This window comes from Halyomorpha halys, unplaced genomic scaffold, assembly GCF_000696795.3.
Source record: "Halyomorpha halys isolate HHAL.00 unplaced genomic scaffold, Hhal_1.1 Scaffold714.1, whole genome shotgun sequence".
NCBI classification, from domain to species: Eukaryota; Metazoa; Arthropoda; class Insecta; order Hemiptera; family Pentatomidae; genus Halyomorpha; species Halyomorpha halys.
The window spans coordinates 450,963-471,437 of record NW_027109944.1 but is presented as its reverse complement, the minus strand read 5'-3'; the positions used below and the strand labels follow the sequence as shown (position 1 = coordinate 471,437).

The 20,475-nt window shown below is 31.6% G+C and overlaps 1 protein-coding gene across 1 annotated transcript in view; it reads left to right on the top strand.

Moving 5' to 3' along the window:
* Positions 1 to 20,475, top strand: part of LOC106685594 (uncharacterized) — a gene marked incomplete at its 5' end in the record, with an annotated part of 87,580 nt that overhangs the window by 9,696 nt on the left and 57,409 nt on the right. The window contains 1 exon segment of the mRNA XM_024361450.2: positions 18,541 to 18,750. Coding sequence (XP_024217218.2) covers positions 18,541 to 18,750 — 210 coding nt within the window.

Sequence of the window (20,475 nt, the reverse complement as noted above, 5' to 3'; positions counted from 1 at the left end):
CGATGAAGATATTCAAGGGACCGCTCACCTATTGTCCCGTTGGTCATACCGTTTTAATAGTGACAATTATACCATTTTAATAATAGCACATCAAACAAATTTTAAAAATTTGTTTTCTGTGTATACGTATTCCATAGATTTTACAATAGATCGAAGTTACCCAGTGGTAACATAGATAAAGAAACTTTCCCTAGTATATAGTACTATAGCTTTACCTTTGGAATACGTCCAGTTCAAAATAAAATTAAAACTTTTATTTTTTGTCGAATGTATCCCTATGTAAACAGAATAGCGGTATGTTCTATAGTAGATTACAACCTACTCCATTATTTAGTTTTTGGAGCACACAGTTCAACAGAGGAATGTTGATGTGAATAGTGAAGCCAAAAATTGGGCCTTTGTATGAATTCTGTGGCGTTGCAGAGGAGTAGGAGCCAATCAACTGCTGCTTACTGTATCAGTTCAGAGAGCAATGGTGAATATTCCTAACCTCAACTTAAACCTGAGTTCCGAGGGTTTAGTTTGCTTTGGTTTCTAGTTGTCTTAGAAAGGGAGTAGGGTATACCTTCCTCCTGTTTTCTTAAAAACAATTTTATTGTGGTTTTTTTTTTGGTTTTTTTAGTGAGATACATTTTTATTACTAACTATTGCAATAATAGTCCATACTCTATTAATATTACTGATTTATTTGGATCAAACGGTTCATTTCCGTTCACTTCACTCGTTCAAAAATAGAGACTTCTTATAGCGTTGAAAAGAGAATTAATTAAAACTCATGTAACCAGATACCCTCAATCAAAATGTGTAGGACCTCACCCATTTCAAAAACATTATTTTCATACTCGCTTCATAGATGGTATTCCCACTAACGGGTTAAAAGGCATTTGGTCAGTGACTAAGATGATCTGTTTTTCAACAACTCATTTAAATCGGTTATACCTAAAACTTCGATATTTTTCTAGAAAAGAAAAGAGGATTAATAGGAAGAAAGAAGAATTGAGATAGCCGAAGAGGGAGCTCCTAAAGAGAAAAGAATAGGATGTTGGGAGCTGGGGACATGGAGAGGGGTTCCACAATGGCCAGCGATAAGCCCTTCTCTTAATTTCATCCAGAGTTCCTTGTCTTCTGCCTGACTAATGTCTTCTGTATATCCCAGCTATATTACTTCTTCCTCCTTCTTCCCCCAGTGTCTGCCGAATGTCACGGGCTCTCTTAAGAATTATCTCCACTCTTCTCATAGGTCATTCACGGGAAACAATTTCTTGTTTTTTTCTTTGAAGATATTCCTTATATTTTTTTACAGGTGGAATTAAAAGGCATTATAAGCTTTGAAAAATGTGGAGCGGTGTGCGCATGCAACTAACCTACATGCGTTTCCAAGTCTTGTGTAGATAGTTGCGCACATGTTGATGTTACCACTATTTTAGTGATTTAAAAAAAAAAAAACAAAGGCCACGGGAGGCGAAAATTATAAACATTTTTATTTTATTTTTCTGTTGCTATAAGTATTCGTATTTTATGGTTTCCCGGGGTGAAAATAGCGAAGATAAATTTTGTAGCAGTGAAGAATATGATAGTTTAAGAAAAGATAACGAAGCCGTAATGATATCGGGAAATGGGGGAGCGTATAGACTTTTCCCGTTCGAATCGGATGTCTCTATTTTTCCTTTCTTCTCCTTTAGTTATTAATAAAATTCTTTTATATTATATTTTTATAAATTTTTTATTATTCCCAACTTTAAAAACTGTTAATTTTATTGAAATAAACAAAATTAAAGGTACATTTGAGGACAAATTTTTTTAAAAATCGTCATTTAGATCCTGTCTAACTATTTAATTGAAAATAATAATTAAATAATTTAATTGTATATTGGCATGCCGATTTTTATGAAAATCGTTAGATTTATTTTCCAAAAAATCGAAATAATGTGAAAAATCGATTCTAAGCGGCACTTATGGTTGGTCAATTTTATCAAAAAAGATGTAGTCACACCCCAGTTACATATCCGCTTTAAATATTCAATTTCAGTTTTTCGTTTTTGAGTGAGGCTGTACACACACACACATACAGACTATATAGCGAGACTTTATTATTTGGACTCTCAAAAGGTGTATTTCCGTCTAAAACTCGAAGTCGAAATTTTTTACGATTGCGAATTCCCTTACTATATATTCCATATAAGGAATCAGTCCCCTTACTATTTATTTAAAAATGAAACTAGTGATAAAATACCACAATACGGCATTAATAAGTACCTGGTTTCTAATTCATTACGTTAGAATATTCTATATAATAAAAGTCGTTTACGTGGTTCTGACTTCGATATAAAGGTTACTGTTTAGGCTCGTGTCTCTTTCTAAGTTATATAAATAAAAAAAATAATTAAGGATTAGCCGTATAGTTGCTACCTATGTCTATTTCTTAGTTATATTAATAGAAAATTCATTAATAAATTTTTAATAATTTTAAAATTTGTTTGAAATTTTAGGGTGCGTAAATAAATAATAAATTAAAGGTTGAATAATTGATATGTTGAGAAAATAGAAGGAGAGAAAGATTGAGTGGGAGTAGGAGAAAAACATCATGGGGATGGTGATTAAAAACCGTACTTTGGATTTGGCTCTCTTTAGTATCATTCATTTATAGAGGGGCTCAGTTAATCGGCTCTTTTAACTCCAAATCTGAGTTTAAGTCCACCTATCATAATGACTCTTAGGACACACTCGAGTTATGTTTAGAAAAAATAACTTGTCTGGTTAAGTATGACAACTGGATATTTCACCTTGTACAACTCCATTGTACTGGTAGGAAATAGAATTTCCGTATTATGCTTTGAATCCGAAATGTTTCAAGGGTTGCAGTTCTTAAGTTTTGTATTTTATTAGTTATCTATTGATTAATTAATTTTAAAATTGTTTCCTAGGTCGCAATATTACGTAATGCCCAAAAATAGTTTAGTATATTTTATTGATACTTCTAAAAAAAAAAAGTTAAAATTAAAGATATATTTAAAATATAGTTTTATTTATACATATTACATTATTATATGCTGGTTTATTTATTTTGCATTTTTTTATCAATTTTTTATCTTAGATTTTTTTTTACATCGATATCCTTAAATAATAATTTAATGGTCACTTGTGTGTTTTCCATAACTTGCATAATGCGTTTAAGTGGTATATTCTAATTATGTACAGCGTCAATATATATTTGTTTAATATGGTTTAATTATCCATATTATTTCTATCGTTGGGTTGAGTACTTCAATTTGGTCCACAACATACCACAAACTAGACAACTGCTGTTGACGCATCCCCTAGTATGGCATTTTTAGTGATAAGTTAATACTCAGCAAAAAATTCCATCCTTTAACCAAACAAATTCATAATCCAGTTTTCAGGAAAAAAATGAGTTGTAGATATTTAGTTCTATTACTCACGGTATAATTAAATAAATCTGCTAACTACTTATATACAAAAATAATGAACTAAAGTTCATCTCGCATATGTTAAATTTTACCTCTACTTCATACGTATCTAGCAAAGTTAAAAGCAAAAGTTATAGGGGTACATCATAATTTAAAAATTTCAAGTTTCGTAAAACGGCCAAAGTTAATCAAACTTTTTAATTCGACTTAATTACATTTTTTTACCACATATTTCTACTTTTAAAATTTTAACATTCCCACCAAGGGCGTGTTTATTTTAGGTTCGGAAGTTAGAACTCTCTTTCCTACTTGGTTGATACTTTTTCAGAATTGATAAGAATATATGTTATATGGTGATTGCTATTCCTAAAAACGAATAAAATGAATGATGGTATCAAAAACTTGTAGGACTTGATCGAAATTTTTGAAGGAATACCGCAGTGGTCTGAGTGTAGTTCCGATAACCGACTCCAATAATGCGGCAGATTTCCTGGCGAGTGGTTAAGATAATTGGAACGTAGAGAGGTTTTTTTTTTTGGCCCTGAAAAATATTTTCGCTCATCGTATCTTCACCATCATCAATTATTAGATAAATAAACTAACTAAACAATTACAACTATATCCACTAAACAACTAATATTATTTTAATTTATAATTAATTTTATTTATCCATTTTTTTCTTAAGCAATTATAAAAGCACTTCATTAAAAAAGAAAAAAAAACTAAATCTGTACTGCTAGTATCTATGAAGAGTCAGTGGTGCTGTACTTTGTAAGGAAGTACGGTTACTAGACCGGTTGTACGAGGAGGTTGTTGTTGTTGTTGATTGTTGCTTAAAGGCGTAAAACCCTCTGGTCATCAACGCCTATAGCATGATAAGAGTAAAAAAAAAAATCGAAGAGGAGTTATAATTTATAAAGAAGGCGATGTGCTTTTAAAAATTCAAATACTAATGTAATTTTAGCTTCCTCATCTGTGAGAGGTTTTGATAAATTTGGGGTCAGTCCTATCCTGTTTATTGTTGGCAAATAGTGAGAACATTCTTCAAAAATATGTCTAATCGTAAGAATGGACTGACAATATTTGCAAGTTGGAGGTGGGAGTTTTCTGATCAGGTGAGAGTACGTGAGGAGAGTATGACCTATTCTCAAGGGGGTTTGAGCAACTTCGAGGAGGTGATTTGATTGTCAGAATCATTCTCAACTGCCAGATGTTTACACAATTAAAGGTACCCAATTTATTAGGCTGGGGCAATAACACTTCTCATTGATGACTTATTTTATATTTAAAGAAAATTACGTGAGGCTGTTGCGCGTTGTAAAAAAAAATTTCTTAGGTCTAGCATTTGGTGACGATTATATTATATCAGCATCAGTAAATAGAATTTTTTTGAGGGGAATCTCTCTAAATTAAATGAAATACCTTTCAGTCAAAAAACGACTAAGGAAAAACTGTATGAACCATGAACCAAGAAGCACATTTTTTAGTGTAAGTTTATATAATAATAGCAAAAAACATATCACAATTTTATTCTATTTTTACATTTTTTGTAACGCTTCAACCTATTGTATAGGCCTTTGTTTATCGGTTCTAGTCTCCAATAAAAGATGTAATAATGTAATAACCCTCCTTTCAAAAAACAAAATAACCTCAGTAAATAAATTGCTGGGAATTAGTAGAATTTTAAATACAATCACACAAATACTATTAGTTGTATATTTGAAAATAGGTTTTAATTTGTTGACTAGGGTAAAGTAGAAAATGCTTGGAAATAGCCATTATTGAAAATGGGCCGAACGTTACAAAAATGTGTAACATATATAAATATAGAATAAAACTGCGATAAGTTTCTGTTATTATCATATGATGTAGTTCTTAAAGATTTTTTCTTAGTCTATGAGATTGATATATAACCATACAGAATGAAAAACCAAAATAAATTTGTTTATAGTCAATGAAATATCTCTTTTATTAATCAATTTCTATTAATTCATACTCTAAGAAAGAAATTTAGGGTTTTTATTAACTGAAATATGATAAAAATAATTTAGACTGTGTTTTGTTAATAACTTGAGAATAGACCTGTAAACTGTGTCAGGGTTCAATTTCAACATGACTTTTTGATCTAAAAAACCTGATGTATTACTTAAGATTTATGTATTAAATCCATTTATTCCATGAGATAAATAAATCCCTAAAAGCATGTTAATTTTTTGTACTGGTCGTTATCTTCATATCACTGGTCATGCCATGGAAATTATTAAGAAGTAACTGAAAATTAAAAAAGAAAATTAAATAAAAACAGGGAATCCCTGATTAATTGTGTATTTAAAGAGTTGAATCAATAAACAATGTTTAAAAATATCACATAAGATATACTGATATCTTATGAATAAGAAAAAAAAAAGTTTATTCCAAAAATAATTTTTTCATTTTAGGTGCAAGATTTTTTTTTTTACCAACTAGAGTCCGAATCTTTCTGAACTCAACATTATTGCACCTATACAACATTAGAAGAATCACCTATAATAACTTTAACTTTTTGATTATTGTTGTTGTTAAGATGTAGTTACAAAAAAAGTTACTAAAATCTAAAAATAATCCGTTTCTATGGGAACCTACATTGAATGCAAAATACCCTTAAATTTTTATTCATACGAAAATTCATTATGTTCAAAATAAAAATGGTTATAATGTGCTAGGAGATTTGTAGTGTTATTCGAAAAGACTATTTTTTTTCTTTTTACGGAGGTACGAATTTTTCGAAAAACAACCGAATTCAACGTCAATTTTTTATTTGAGAACAGAATCGTTACACTGTTCGTCTTATCCAGACCAATCACTCTAGCGTGAGTAAAGGAATTTCTCTTAAAAATATATAATAAAAAGATAAATAAATTTTAGTCACAATTGCAGTGCAAATTTAATGCATTCGTATATATGAATCTGCAGGATGAATTTTAATACGCTTCTACAATTCAAGTACATTCAACATTTTTCTGTACTAGCGAAAAAATAGTTTATTGTACAATGAATCAAATATATTTCAATATTATTCAATATGCAGATTGGGGTTTAAATAGACAGTGTGTGAAGAGATGGTTGAAGACAGCGATTGGTAATATGGGCCGTTTATAACCGAAGGAGTTAAAGCGTATATCCTAGCAACCTCGTTACTGCAGCGATGCTGTTTTATTACGTAGCGGAAAAAAAATATGGTAAAAAAAATACATAATAAATAATGAATATTAGTAAACTAAATAATAGATTTTTTCGGTTGGCTGTACAGATCTTGTAATCTTTGGCCAACGAACCAGTCTTCTCCACACATGCGCCTTGGGCTGAGTCTTGGCTTTCCAGTTGGCTGCATGCAGCCTTTTTGCATCTTTGTTGACTCTGTCCATCCATCTGGTTTTGGGCCTACCACTTGGTGTCTTGCCACCTATAGTGGTATTCATTGTACATAATAGAAATATAAGTAAATAATTAATATAAATAAAATTAGAGTTAAAAAAAAATTATTCTTAATTAATTCATAATCTCGTTAAAAAAACACAGTGAACTAAAATAACACTTTAGAAATAATAATAAATTCGATTACCAAATTACTAATCGCTCACCATATTACTAACGCGCATTCGACGCCATCGACTCTCCACATATATTGGACTTCACTATACCCCTTATACAGAATACCTTTGGGTAAAACAAGAAAGTTTTTTTTCTCATTAACATTTATTGTATTTAATTATTATTTATTTTCACAGTAGGGTACGAAGAAAAGTTATAATCCCTTAAAGAAATTTCATATCACTTTTTTTCCTTATTAACTCTTTGTTTACTATGTTGACATGATTACAGGATACATTCATATTACTTGTCACTTATTAGATTGCATTACAGTGAATAAAGTGGGAGTATAAAGTAATAGGGTTTGGTAACGAACGAATCGCTCGCTAAAGTAAACCCTGACCCGAACTGTTAAGGCTTAAGGAGTAGATTTGTGTAGGCATTGATTGGTGGGCATCGGCATCGAACATTCGGATGCCTTAAAATTTGTATATATATTATTCCATAGCCCCTTTAGAAAATTATTTTCACTAACATATACATAATAAGAAAAATATATATAGTTTTTGCTTGTATCTCCTTTCCTGTAGAGGGTCTACATTTTAAGGAGTCTATTAAGTGTTAAAAGTTTTCTAGTGTGGGTTATATGACAGTTAAACGTGTTGAGGCACACATTTCTTGTGAAGTAGAACTTAAAAAAAAATTTAAGATTTTTTATTAATTATTATTAAAATTTAAGATATTTATACTAACAACTCCCTCTCTCTTGGTTCAGGGTAATGGAAGTTTAATTAAAGCAATTGGATTCAAAGCAATAGTTCTGTTTATTTTATCGTTCAATTTGATAAGTAAAGTCGCAAGTGCATCGCGCAGATGTGCAAGTGCTGCTGCATAGGTTCCAATATTCAACCTCGTTTAATTATACCTTTCTACCTTCTCTTACAATAAAACCACTATTTTCCCTATTGTTCATTCTACTGTCCCATTGCAAATTCAATTACCTTCCATTGCATCTTATAACAGTTCTGTATTTCCGTGGTTAATACGGGTTTGTAAGTATATTGTGTATTGCGTACAGTTAAATAGATATCGATGTATGGACGACTTGTCGTAAAAGATTGCTATTTAATAATTTAACAAAAGAAAAAAAAATCTTTCTAAGCTCAGGTCTTCTCTTTTCTCACTCTCTCAAGAGACGACTTTTTTTGTTGAGTTCGGGTTTAGTTAGCTTCTGGTTCCAGGTTTGCCCATAGGCGGCGGCAGCTTCTTGTTCTAAGCATGTTGATTACTAAATAATAATATTAAATTCAATTTTTTCCATAAACAAAAACAATAATAATTAACAATTTTATGTAATAATAATTATTAAAAATAATTATGATAAAAGAGAAATCAATACTAAAAATGATATTTAAGATGGCAATTCAAAAGTCTTAAGCAAAAATTTATTTATAATTGATCCAGTTTCTTTACCGAATAAGGTTTGGCTAAGTTTAGATATGGTCTCATTAACTTCTTCAACTAGGGAAGGAAAGACAGCATATTCTACAGGTTATAAACCATTATAAATTAAAAAATATATATACTTCTTAACTATGTTATTTTAGATAATTTAAATAAATTGTTTAAAAGATAATGTGTATTAAATCAAATATAACAAATCATACTGTCATATATAGGAAGATGGTCAGAGTTGCGGTCACAAGTGAAACAAAAATAGTTTACAACTATTTTATTTTCCAACGTTTCGCCCCACTTTGCAGGGCTTCATCAGGGCTGTCCAAATGAATAAGTTGAACAGGAACTTATTTCTCTATCTCCATCTTTGCTTCATGGGACCAACTACTCTCATCACTGTATTGCAACTCACTCCTCTCTTATCTCTTCTTCTTCTTCTACAAATAATTCACCCTCATCTCTCCGCCGGAGTACTAGGATTAGAAATTACAGATCTAAGGCTAAACTCACATCTGTATTACACACCTCCAGCATGTTACTTAATTCTATTCAACAACCCTTCCCGCTGAATCCTCGATCTCAAACTTCTTTCAATGGTATTTTGACCCCTCAACCACCTAATATTCCCCTTGATAATTCACTTCATATTTCTTCTGTTTCCTTTGATAACAAACCCTACCACATTTTCTCTCTTCTTAAATTACAATTTCCTTCTCATAAATATCACATTAATAACTTATGTAACCTTAATAAGCGCCTAGCAGATAAACCAGAACAGAGAATTTTCCTCCTTAAATGTAGATCCAACTCTGTTTTTCCTAAATCTATTGACAATAGCTTTGAACATTTTCATACATCATATTCCCTTAAATAGCTGTTAACTTATTCATTTGGACAGCCCTGATGAAGCCCTGCAAAGTGGGGCGAAACGTTGGAAAATAAAATAGTTGTATACTATTTTTGTTTCACTTGTGACCGCAACCCTGACCATCTTCCTATATATCAATTTTTACGGTCAATTATATATACATATATACATACTGTCATAAGTTTGATTGATAGCTCTAACGATAATTGCATCATTATTTATTTACTTGTGTTGTAGGACCACTATGAAGGGTACAAACGAATGATACACCTTGTACTTTTCGCAAAATACATCTTTTATCAAGTTCCTATCTTATATCCTACGATTTTTTTTTGTGGGGGGGGGGGTGAGGAAGGAAGAAGAGGGCGTTCACAAGAAGAATTCTCTTTGATCTTTACCTATTGTATTTCTGGGAAGGAAGTTATTCTTTAGCTCGTTTTTGTAGAATTTGTGTGTCATGGATCAGTTTGTGTGTCATGGATCAATTTCTTTTTGATTTTTTATAATAATTCAAGCATTTCAAAATTTATGAATACTATAACATACTGGTAAATAACCTTAAGATTAACCCCATTTTGCTATTTAAACATCTTCTTAAACGGCCTTACAAGACCACGCGAATATCATTACTTTTTTCTTCTCACTTTTTCTCTTTTCTCCCAGTATCTTCTCATCATTTCTGCGTGCCTTTGCTTCCTCTTTTCCGACCACGCAGTACACTTCCATTTTTCTTTATTTGCCGCAAGAACATTTATTTATTTCAATTTTTTCCGTACTGTTCCCTATCCAGGCAGTCCTTGTCTGTTATTTTCAATTTATTTGTTTCCTGTCTCATTTGCATCACACATCCTCTTACTTATATTCACTGATTCTGTCAAAGAGTTTCTTGTTTAGTCTGCTTTGGTCCTTCTTATCATGTACCTGTAGAATCTGTCTTCTGATTCTTATTTCGGTTTCCAGATCATTTATCTCCCTGTAGATTTCCTGGTTGGGTCTTAACCTGTACCCTTCCTATGTTATTTAAACAACTTTATTATTATAAAATTTTAATAATTATCGATGTATTTTTTACCTCTTTTTATTCTAATTTTTAATCACTAATTTGAAATTGTCTATTATTATAGTATATTACAATTAAACAAATCAGAATTTTTATTCAAAATTGTTAATAACAAAGGAGAACAACCTCCTAGTAAGTTTTATTAAAATAAAAATTATTTCAAGAGCGAAATAAAAAACGGAAAAATAAAATTAAAGTACCTAATACTTATGATACGTTTTAGAAATTAGAGAAAAAAGTTTATTAAAATTTAAGCTCAACAAAAATAATGGTGTTTATAACCTGTGATGTTTTACTCCACAAAACAAAAACAAAGCATACAAACATATGATAAGTTCCAAATCATTAAGTTAATTTTAATTTTTTTTCCACTCCCCATATCTCTTCTCTTTTGTTTCTTCCTTATTCATTTTTCCATACATTCGATATTTTAGCTTATTTTTTTTCTTATTTGTATTATTGTGAATTCTATTTTGGCCATCGTATCATACGAAGCTTTCTTACTAAAGTTTCATTATGTTAATTTAAATTGTTTTCCATTATTTTTATGCATTAATTACATATCTTATTATGTTAATTCCATCTCCACACCTTTCATGAAGTTTATTTCTTTATTTACTTGAACACTGTCTGTTATCATTTATTTTATATAATTCTTACTTCAACAATATTTTTATTTTATTCTATATTATTATTAATCAACTACTATTTACTTCATTTGTTTAAGGCGTGAAATTCAGGTAAAAATTTCGGTAAAAATAAATAAGTTTTGTTTAATTGTGTATCTTTGCTGACCCTTTATCAATTTTATTTTAGCATTATTATCAAAATTTAACACTGAATTCGTTTTCTCTAATGATCCAATATTTCGTTTAATATATGCTTCAAATCGAAGAATATTGGCAGTTTTGACACTAATAGAAAAATGCTTTGAATAGGCATTTTACGATTGGTTAACAAGCAATTTTCGATTCATTCAAAGGCTGCCTCGAAGTCCATTATCCCGAAGCTGGTCTTCGGCCGCCATTGACAGGGTGCGGATAAACGACCGTAAGGGTTTGGCTCAGTCCCATGGAACTATATAGACAATATCCGGTTTAGACCGAGTCTATTGTCTAATATTGGAGCATTGAAGTGGTCGGCAATACGATGAGGCTAATGCCTTTCAACACCAACTGGGAAGTCTGCTTCCACTTACAAGAGCTCCGCCGCCTATTGTCCAAGTCTTCTTCGTCCTTAACTTGGAATAATACTGGTAAACCCTGGTTCAGAATAATACTGGTAAATCCTGGTTCAGAATCGTACCACTGCTTATCCTTTACATTATTCCGAAAATGTGTTGCAAATAGTAAACATAATTTTCTCTAATCTTTAATTTATTTATTCTTTAAACCTATCCCTGATTAAGAGAGCATGTGTGGTATTAATTTGTTCAGTGGTGAAATCTCCCAGGTGTTATAAAAATTGAGACATGACTAACAATTAATACTCGAGGTTCCTTATATAACATGCGACAAGTGAGTCTTGTATGACCGTGATAAACAATAAGTGAAATTTTCCCAGATTGAAATAGAAGGTAAAATTTTTGCTGTACGTTATATATATTAAAAATATATGTACATTTTTTTTATAGAAAATTAATTTTGAATTTTATTTAAATTTTTTTTAAAAATATTTATCTATTGCTATTTACAACTTTACATTATAATACATTTAGTAAATGTGATCTAAGTTAAATTGGAGTGTTCCAGGCGTGTAGAGAAACCTAACTACCCATTGGTAGCACTCTAATGACAATTTACATTAGCTAGTCTCGAGACATTCTTTTACATCTTCTTTTCAGGCGCCTCGGAGGATTGCCAGGAATGGAAGAGGATGCAAGATTAGAAACTAGGGGGTTTGAGTGGTTAGAGAGTTTATAATGGAAGGAGTGATATCTGGCTCGGGCTATATCGGTTACATAGGGAACATTAAGGTCTTTATGTATGATTTTATTTGTGACAAAGGAAGGAGCATTTAGGATTTTACGAAGGATTTTGGATTGTAAGGATTGAATACGAGAGGAATTCGAAGGTTTAGTGGAGCTCCAAAGCTCAACTCCATATGTCCAGATTGACCTTATTACAGTCATGTAGATCAGTCTTTTCTAATGTGTTGGAAGTTTAGACCGTTTGTCTAGTAATTGCTGTAATAGTCGAAATCGACGTGCAGTTTCCTTTCTTTTCAGTCTTGTGTGAGTATTCCAGGTTAATCGTTTGTCCAAATGTAGTTCAAGGTAGCGGATCTGTTCGACAGGGGTAAGAGTAACATCGTTAAATGAAACTGTAGGGCAGTCAGTAGGTTTACGACGAAGAGTAAAGGTGATTTGATGGGATTTTTTTGGAATTTATCTTAATCCTCCAATTATGACACCATTCTTCGAGGGCTGTGATATGGGATTGGAGGTTTTGGGATACAATTAATGTAAAAAATAAACATAAAAAAATAAATAAATTACTGAGAAGACACATTTCAGTAAAATCTATAGTAATAAATGTATACCTTTTTTTCCAAATGGTGTTTAGTTAAACCAAAATTTAAAAAAAATAATAATAAATTCTTAGCGAAACCAATGGTGCCACAACGAAATCAGTCTTGTGGAATTGCTCCCAACTACGTTTTGACCAACTCCAAGGACGTTTACCCGTCAAGGTTTATTAACATTGTAGGGATCAGTTTGTTGTTAATTCTCACAATCTTACGGGCCCATGATAGTCCCCTAATATTTCTTAGCAGTAATAATAATGCTAAATTATACTTAGACAGTGCAGTGCTTCAATTTGGCTTTGTGTAGCCTTCATTCATTCATGCCAAATTTAATAGCCAAATTTTGCGTTTAAAAAAATGGAATCCGTATCTCATCCATAATTTAAAAAGGCCATATTTCACTGGTATAGAACTGTATGAAAAATATTAGTTTCGTAATTTCTAATTTTTAAGTTTTTCGACAGAAGTAGCGAGCATTTCGAAATGGAAAAGTAATAAGCATTTACCGACTTTATTTTATTCATAAATTTCGGTAGACGTAAGACGGTAGACCGTAAATACTTTACCTCTTTACCTATTTCCTCCAATATCTATATAACTGAACTTTCTCCTGTTCTTGCAGCTAACCATGGATTTTGTTTTATTCTCTGTGTATTTTGTGTTTGTATAGTATTTATTTTGACAAACATTTCATTTCTGGATTTAGTTAAAATAGTTGTATTTGGTTAATATAGTTACCTCATCATCACCTGACATTATCGAATGAGAAAAAAATAATATGGTCGCTACAAAAATAATATACTGTGAAAAAAATATTTAATAAAAAACATACTTTGGTTTTTAATGACTGCCTATTAGTATAACTGGGATAGCTGTAATCCTAACATCGGACATGGTGAGATAACGGCCATCACTCGCAGTTCTACATCGCTTTACCATGATAATACCATCAGCATTACCAAATACGAAGAAGTCATCCGTTCAAAGACAAATGTTCCAAAACGACCTGTCGTGTAAATCGCCCTATAGCGTGCACTGTCCTGGAAATTTTCCAATGGTGTGAATTTCCTTAGCTTTCTCCTATTTAATCTGTTTGCATTTTATTTAAGGGTTGGAAATGAAATTCGTATACATTCCATTCGAATCGTTTTTTCTATAAGTGTGTATTTTTCTTTCTTTCCTACTATCCTGTTTAAGTTTTGCTAAAGATATACCTAATTTCGTGAATGCAATATCGTCTTTTTAAAATAAATAAGAAATTATTAATGTTGTTTTTAATCATTGTGAGATAAAAATATATTAATTTATGTTAGGTTAAGTCCTGGATTTTCCCCCCAAAAAACATAATAAAAATTATTAAAGGAATAATGTAATATTTTTTTCCCACCATAAATATCAAAAAATTAACTTTTAAAAATGATATAATTGTCATTAAGGACTCAATTAATCCGCCTTCCTCCGCTCCTCAAGAAAAATAATATATGCTAAATTGTTTTGGGTAACAAATGTTTCAAAAGTACACTAATTTTTTTTTCACATTAAAACATTTTTAAAAATTACATTAAAACTTTTTTTTATAGGTTATCGTTAATTTTAATAAAAAGTATTTTTTTAACAACTATAGTATCATACATGCATGAATTGGTAAAACCAAGATAGTAGGAGTGGCAATCAAAATCAAATATTAAACATTAATAAATATTGCGATTATAAAAATCATAGGACATGTTATTTCTCTATAAAAGAAATAAGAAGAAGTAGTATAGCTTCATTTCTATAGATTTTATAAAAAAGTTTATTCACTAATTTATATTGTTTTTAATAGGATTTTGGAATATTACATAAAAATTGGATATAAAAAAAAAAAGGAAAATATTTTTGTTGAACACAAAGTAAGACTAAAAATTATTAAACAGAGCTATGAATTTTGTCTTGTTTTTCAATCTAAACCTGATCTCTATTAATACCAACTGGTTATTTCATTTTTCATTCAAACAAGATTCTTTTGTCACAACTCCTTAAACCTATCGATTAAGAATATGTGGACAATTAGATAAATTAGACGAAGTAATGGCATACACTCATACCAGCTTTCCAGGAATAGGGTTATTGTGAACTTTAAATTGAGTTATTAAAAACTTATAAATAAATATCTCAATAGATAGATCTTCCTCTTTTCAAAGCAGGTGAAACAAGATGTCAACGAGAAAGCCTAATGAAAATGAAATTCACTTGAAAGTTAAGCCCCTGGTGTTCATAACTTTATATCGAGTTAGTCAATGTTTGTGGCGCCCGTTAAGAAAACTGAAGCGACACTTAAGTCACTTGCTACGAAGAAAATGTAAATAAAACTAAGCACTCATTAACCATGTCCAAGTTTCAGCATTCAAAGAAATAACTATTAATTAATTAAAACCTCTAAATATGCTAACAACTCTGTGAGGAATGATATATTTTGAAAATATTTACGACCTTTATGTAGATTAATTCTACAAAAACATTGTATACTTGAGGCAATGATAAATTTTCAGCCTTTTTATAATAAGCTTCCTTAAGATCCTGATGAATGATATTTATTTATATAAAATTTGTTGAAACATTAAAATATTACTGCTCGTTAGCGAATAATAATTTCCAAATGTAAACATAATTTAAGTATATAAAACTGTCCCACTTTACTGGTTCAGTACTCGCAACTAGTAAAATTGTTTTTATTTTGATTTTTAGATTGTAACAGTGGCCCTATGTTTTGAGGGTATTTTTAAGTTCCTGATTTGATGCGGTTATTCTTCAGCGCACTTAGTTAAAAAATTTTTATGAAATGAGATTCTTTTTTATACAGCTTCTGGTCGTAGATAGTTGATCCACTCGAAAATAACACCCTCACAGTGACCTACTCCACCAATACAGCCATACTTACCCGTCTTATGGATTCCATGCAAGTTTCACTGACTCCACAAAACCATTTTTATAAAAATTCAGGAATGGTTTAAACCTTGGAAAATCAATCTAAATAATGACAAATCCCAACAAATAACATGCACACTGTGTATGCCACATGTTCATTGGTATACTTCGACAACAAACCGATTCTACAAACTAATGTAGTATGAATAATTCATCTATGACTGAGTTTTGATAGAAGGATGCATGGGATCTTATGCAGATATATCAGGCGCGGCTTACGTTAAATATTGTGATGCAGTGGGAAGAAGACGATTCCTCATCTTTGGTAAGGATCGTATCTTGGATTCCAAACTTTGCGAAACAGTGGATCCTTATACAGTGTCCAGATTTGCAAAGGCAATTGGCCTGTTTTGAGCAGAGGAGGGACAGCGTACAATAGGCCCTCTGTGGCCGCGGTGCGACGGCGACAGCGACTACACATGTACACTTAATGAAACCCATTTGGAGATATGCTTCACAAATATACGGTGCAGCCAAAAACTCAAATAAAAAAACTACAAACATTTCATTCAAAAACACTATCTCAGATTATACGATCTCTTTTGTATGTCAGTAACAGAACACTGCACACAAAATCTCACATACCAACTGTTCAAGACGTCATTAAAAAATCATATCAGCCACTTCAGGACAAAGTCTACCACCATACTAATAAACTAGTACAAGATATGGCTACCATCAACATTCTTGACACTTACCGAAGACTAAAATGGAGTTGAATGAGAGATCTCCTTAGTTCAAAAATCAAATCGGAGGTACCAAGTTAGGAGGAGGTACCAATGGGTGGGGGTAGGAGATATCAATGGGTGGGTGGAGGAGGTACCAATGGGTGGAGGGAGAAGGTACCAATGGGTGGAGAGAGAAGGTACCAATGGGTGGAGGGAGAAAGTACCAATGGGTACCGGACTCAATCATGCCACTCTTGCCATTTTTTCTTAATATTGTAAGATATCACATATGCTGCCAGTCGTTAATCTAAAGACAGGCGTGAATCTATAGGGGCGTCTGTAGCTCAGGGAGTTGAGGTTCAGATCTTTATACCCAGGGAACTGCAGCGGCGCCAGTTCAAATCCGGCCTGGAGGGTCGACTTATATTTTCGTGGTGGTCATACGAAAAAAAAACATGATCTTCCACTATGGTATTACATAGGTTAGAACTTTGTAGATAACCCCGTCCCCTCCATGTCAGAAAGGATCAGAACGAGAGTAAATAAAAAAATATAGTAGATCAGATATTAAAATATATTAATATTACAAAATTTTTCGCGACTTGTTTCGAAAGCGTAAATAGTAAAAGTCAAAAACAATTTTTTACATATTTGACTGTTTAGAACCCCATTATCTGATAAAATCCGTCATAATAATTTGGCCATTATAATAACCAGGTCATAATAAATTGGTCATAATAATAACCAGCCGAGGATGGTTCATGATTATGAAGGATTATGTTTATGGGTTTTCCAGTTTGCTACGTTGTTTGCACGCACGACAAAGAAAGTATGTTAAAGAATCAATGAAAATCAACCCAAAATTTAAAAAATGTAGAGGTTACGGAAGTGAACCTGTAACCTGGGGCATCCTGTTTAAGTGAGGAACTTTTTATTGTTGAAATTTGAAGTAACTTGAAATTAATGTGAATGCAAGATCGTAATTCAATAATATTTACTAATTGTTAGATTATATTCCATAGGCTCTCGTGTAAGTGTAGACTAAGATTTTTCCCATCATGAACTGACGGATACTGATAGTTCTGTTTATTCAGTGCGATGAAATATAAGAAAAACTTAGCGAGTTAGCCTTCGTATGCATTCTTAAATTCGTGAGCTGAAGTAGGATTATTCATGGGCTAGAATTTCTCATTCTTAGTCTTTCTTAAACCAGAGCTTAAACCAATTAATTTCTCTGATCTAGATCACTGATTCCAAGATTTTTTTTTTAATAATTTATTTATTGTTATTTACAACTGTATACACATATATACTACAAGTAAATTTGGTGTAGGTGACATAGTGACATGATACAAACATGTGGAGAATCTACCCACTGATAGAACTCCAATAACATTTCTAGAGGAGAAGATCTCGAGGCCATCTTCTTTTCAGACGCCTAGGAGGATTATTAGGTAATGGAGGAGAAGCCAGGTTAGAAACATGTGGATTTGGGTGGTTATGAAGTTTATTATGGAAGGAACGGTATCTGGTTCTGGCCAAATCGGCAACATATGGAACATTGAGGTTCTGATGGATGACTTGATTTGTGACAAAGTAAGGAGTTTACGAAGGATTTTGGACTGTAAGGATTGGATTCTGGAGGAATATGATAGTTTAGTGGAGCCCCGAAGCTCAACTCCGTATGTCCAGATAAGCCTTATAATAGTCATGTAGATCAGTCTTTTGTACTGGATTGGCAATTTAGTCCGTTTGTCTAGTAAATGTTATTCCAAGATTAAATGTTTAAAATGTAATAAACTTCAACACTGCTTCAACTTCGTGGTTCATGAGAGAATATAAGGTTACTCGTTACTTCAAATCATTACTACGTAAATCATCCTTACGTTTCTAATCCTTGTTTAGCTTAAGAGTAAATTATTTTTTTTTTTTTTGCTGTTTATATTTACACCCTTGGTAATTTCGTACTAACTAATATATAACTTACCCTAACAGCAGGTTACAGCGAGGACAGTGACTACACCAGCGACCTCAACTACCCGGTCGGCCAGCACGCCAACAGTTCGGCCTCACAGTTCAGAGCCGCAGCTCACCAGCTCCCAACTCCTCAGCGCTCGCTCGAGACCAGCAGGGAGAACTCGTACGAGACCGAAGAACCGCCGGTACAGTCCCAGCATCTTCAGCATGGGCATCACCTCAGCCCCGGTGAGTGATATGATTATTGTAGTAGGTGGTAGATTATATAATATTACAGCTATGATTTATCCCCTCACGAGGTTCGAAATCACCAAAAGATTCACTTGGTTTCTACATCTAGTGTTAAAAGAAAACGGTTTAAAAAACGCTTTACATCTTATAATTTTTATCTTCGTGAAATTGCTGTCACATTATTTGTAACAGTACTATTATTTTACTCGAAAATAAACAACGAAGAAACTATGTTCATAAAAATAAAAATTTGAGACGGGTTACCCCCCAAAAAACCCAGAGAAGAAATAACACACATATTGAAAGTTCGGGAATAGTGATAAACTAATCTAACCCACTCTGGTTAGTACGTAGCGGAAATTCCTATATGGATTGTTTAAAAATGAAGTGCTTTATTTATATATTTTTTTAACAGTTGATTATGGGGGGTGTAGTCTCGTACAAAAGACACCCCTAACTATAAACAATGTTATTATTAAAAGAAGAAAAAAAAAATTAGATAAGAATAATACTTCTTAATAAAACACATTTTTCAAATTTACAAACAAACAGTAGAACAAATTATACATTGAAGTTGATAAAAAAACAAAAAAACAAATAGCATTTTAAGTTAGTAAAAATCTATCTTATACATGTGTCGGAAAATCGAAGTTTTTAGGTACTGCATGTACGGAATGCTACCATTAAAAGTGGGGTTCCGAAATTTATTTTCATGAGGCTATATCTCGAAATATTGATAAGTGATTTAAAAAATAAAAAATGGTTGTGAACATTTATTGTAGTTCTCTACCCATACTTTGCTGGAATTGAAACATGGTTTATTTTAAACATTTATTTTAACTTTTATAAGTGATATACATTTTTTTAAAAAAATCTATAACTGGTTAATAGTTTTATCCTTTAACATATAAAAACGTTTAAGTAAAATGTTTTCTTGTGATGAGTTTTTGTTTATGTATCGACAATATTATTCCAGGAAAGTGATTTTACATTCTGCGCATATAGGTAAAAAATGAATTATTTTCCTTGAAAATCATTGTTTTTTAATATATTTAACTTTGTAAATAGCTCACACCCTTTATAACACATAAAACTATTTAATTCGTGTAAAGAATGTTTAAAATTAACTTAAAAATGAGTATTCTTACCTAGTTCCACAAAGTTAGGAGTTCATCCATAACCGGAATCGATTTGATTTTCCTAACCCCCTACTTCGCAACTTTTCCGTAGAGATAAAATCTGAAAAAATATATTGAGTTTTTTGGCCTATCCTGTTCTTTAATTGTCAAAATAAGCAGTAAAATAAAAAAATATATATAAATTATAGGGCGACATGCTAAAACAATAGAAAATTAATATTTTTTTTTTTTGGACTTTCGTAAGACGATTCAAAAAACCTTTATATTTTATATTTATAATAAATGCTCTACATAAACATAAACAATGTAAAACATTTATCTATTCTGATGGAGTCTATCCCGATGGTGGATGGTTAACATGAATATAGTGTATACTCATCTCATATTCAGGAAAACGATTCACAAACGGAGGGATTCAGAATCTAAAAATAAAAGGTTTAGATTTTTTTTCGATTGCACAGGATCGTTAGTTAAAAGAACATCGAATAAAAAAGTGACCAGTTGAGAAACATTTTATTTTTATTTTCAAACCTCTTTATTTTTATATATGGTTACAGAATAGAAATATATAATACAATACATT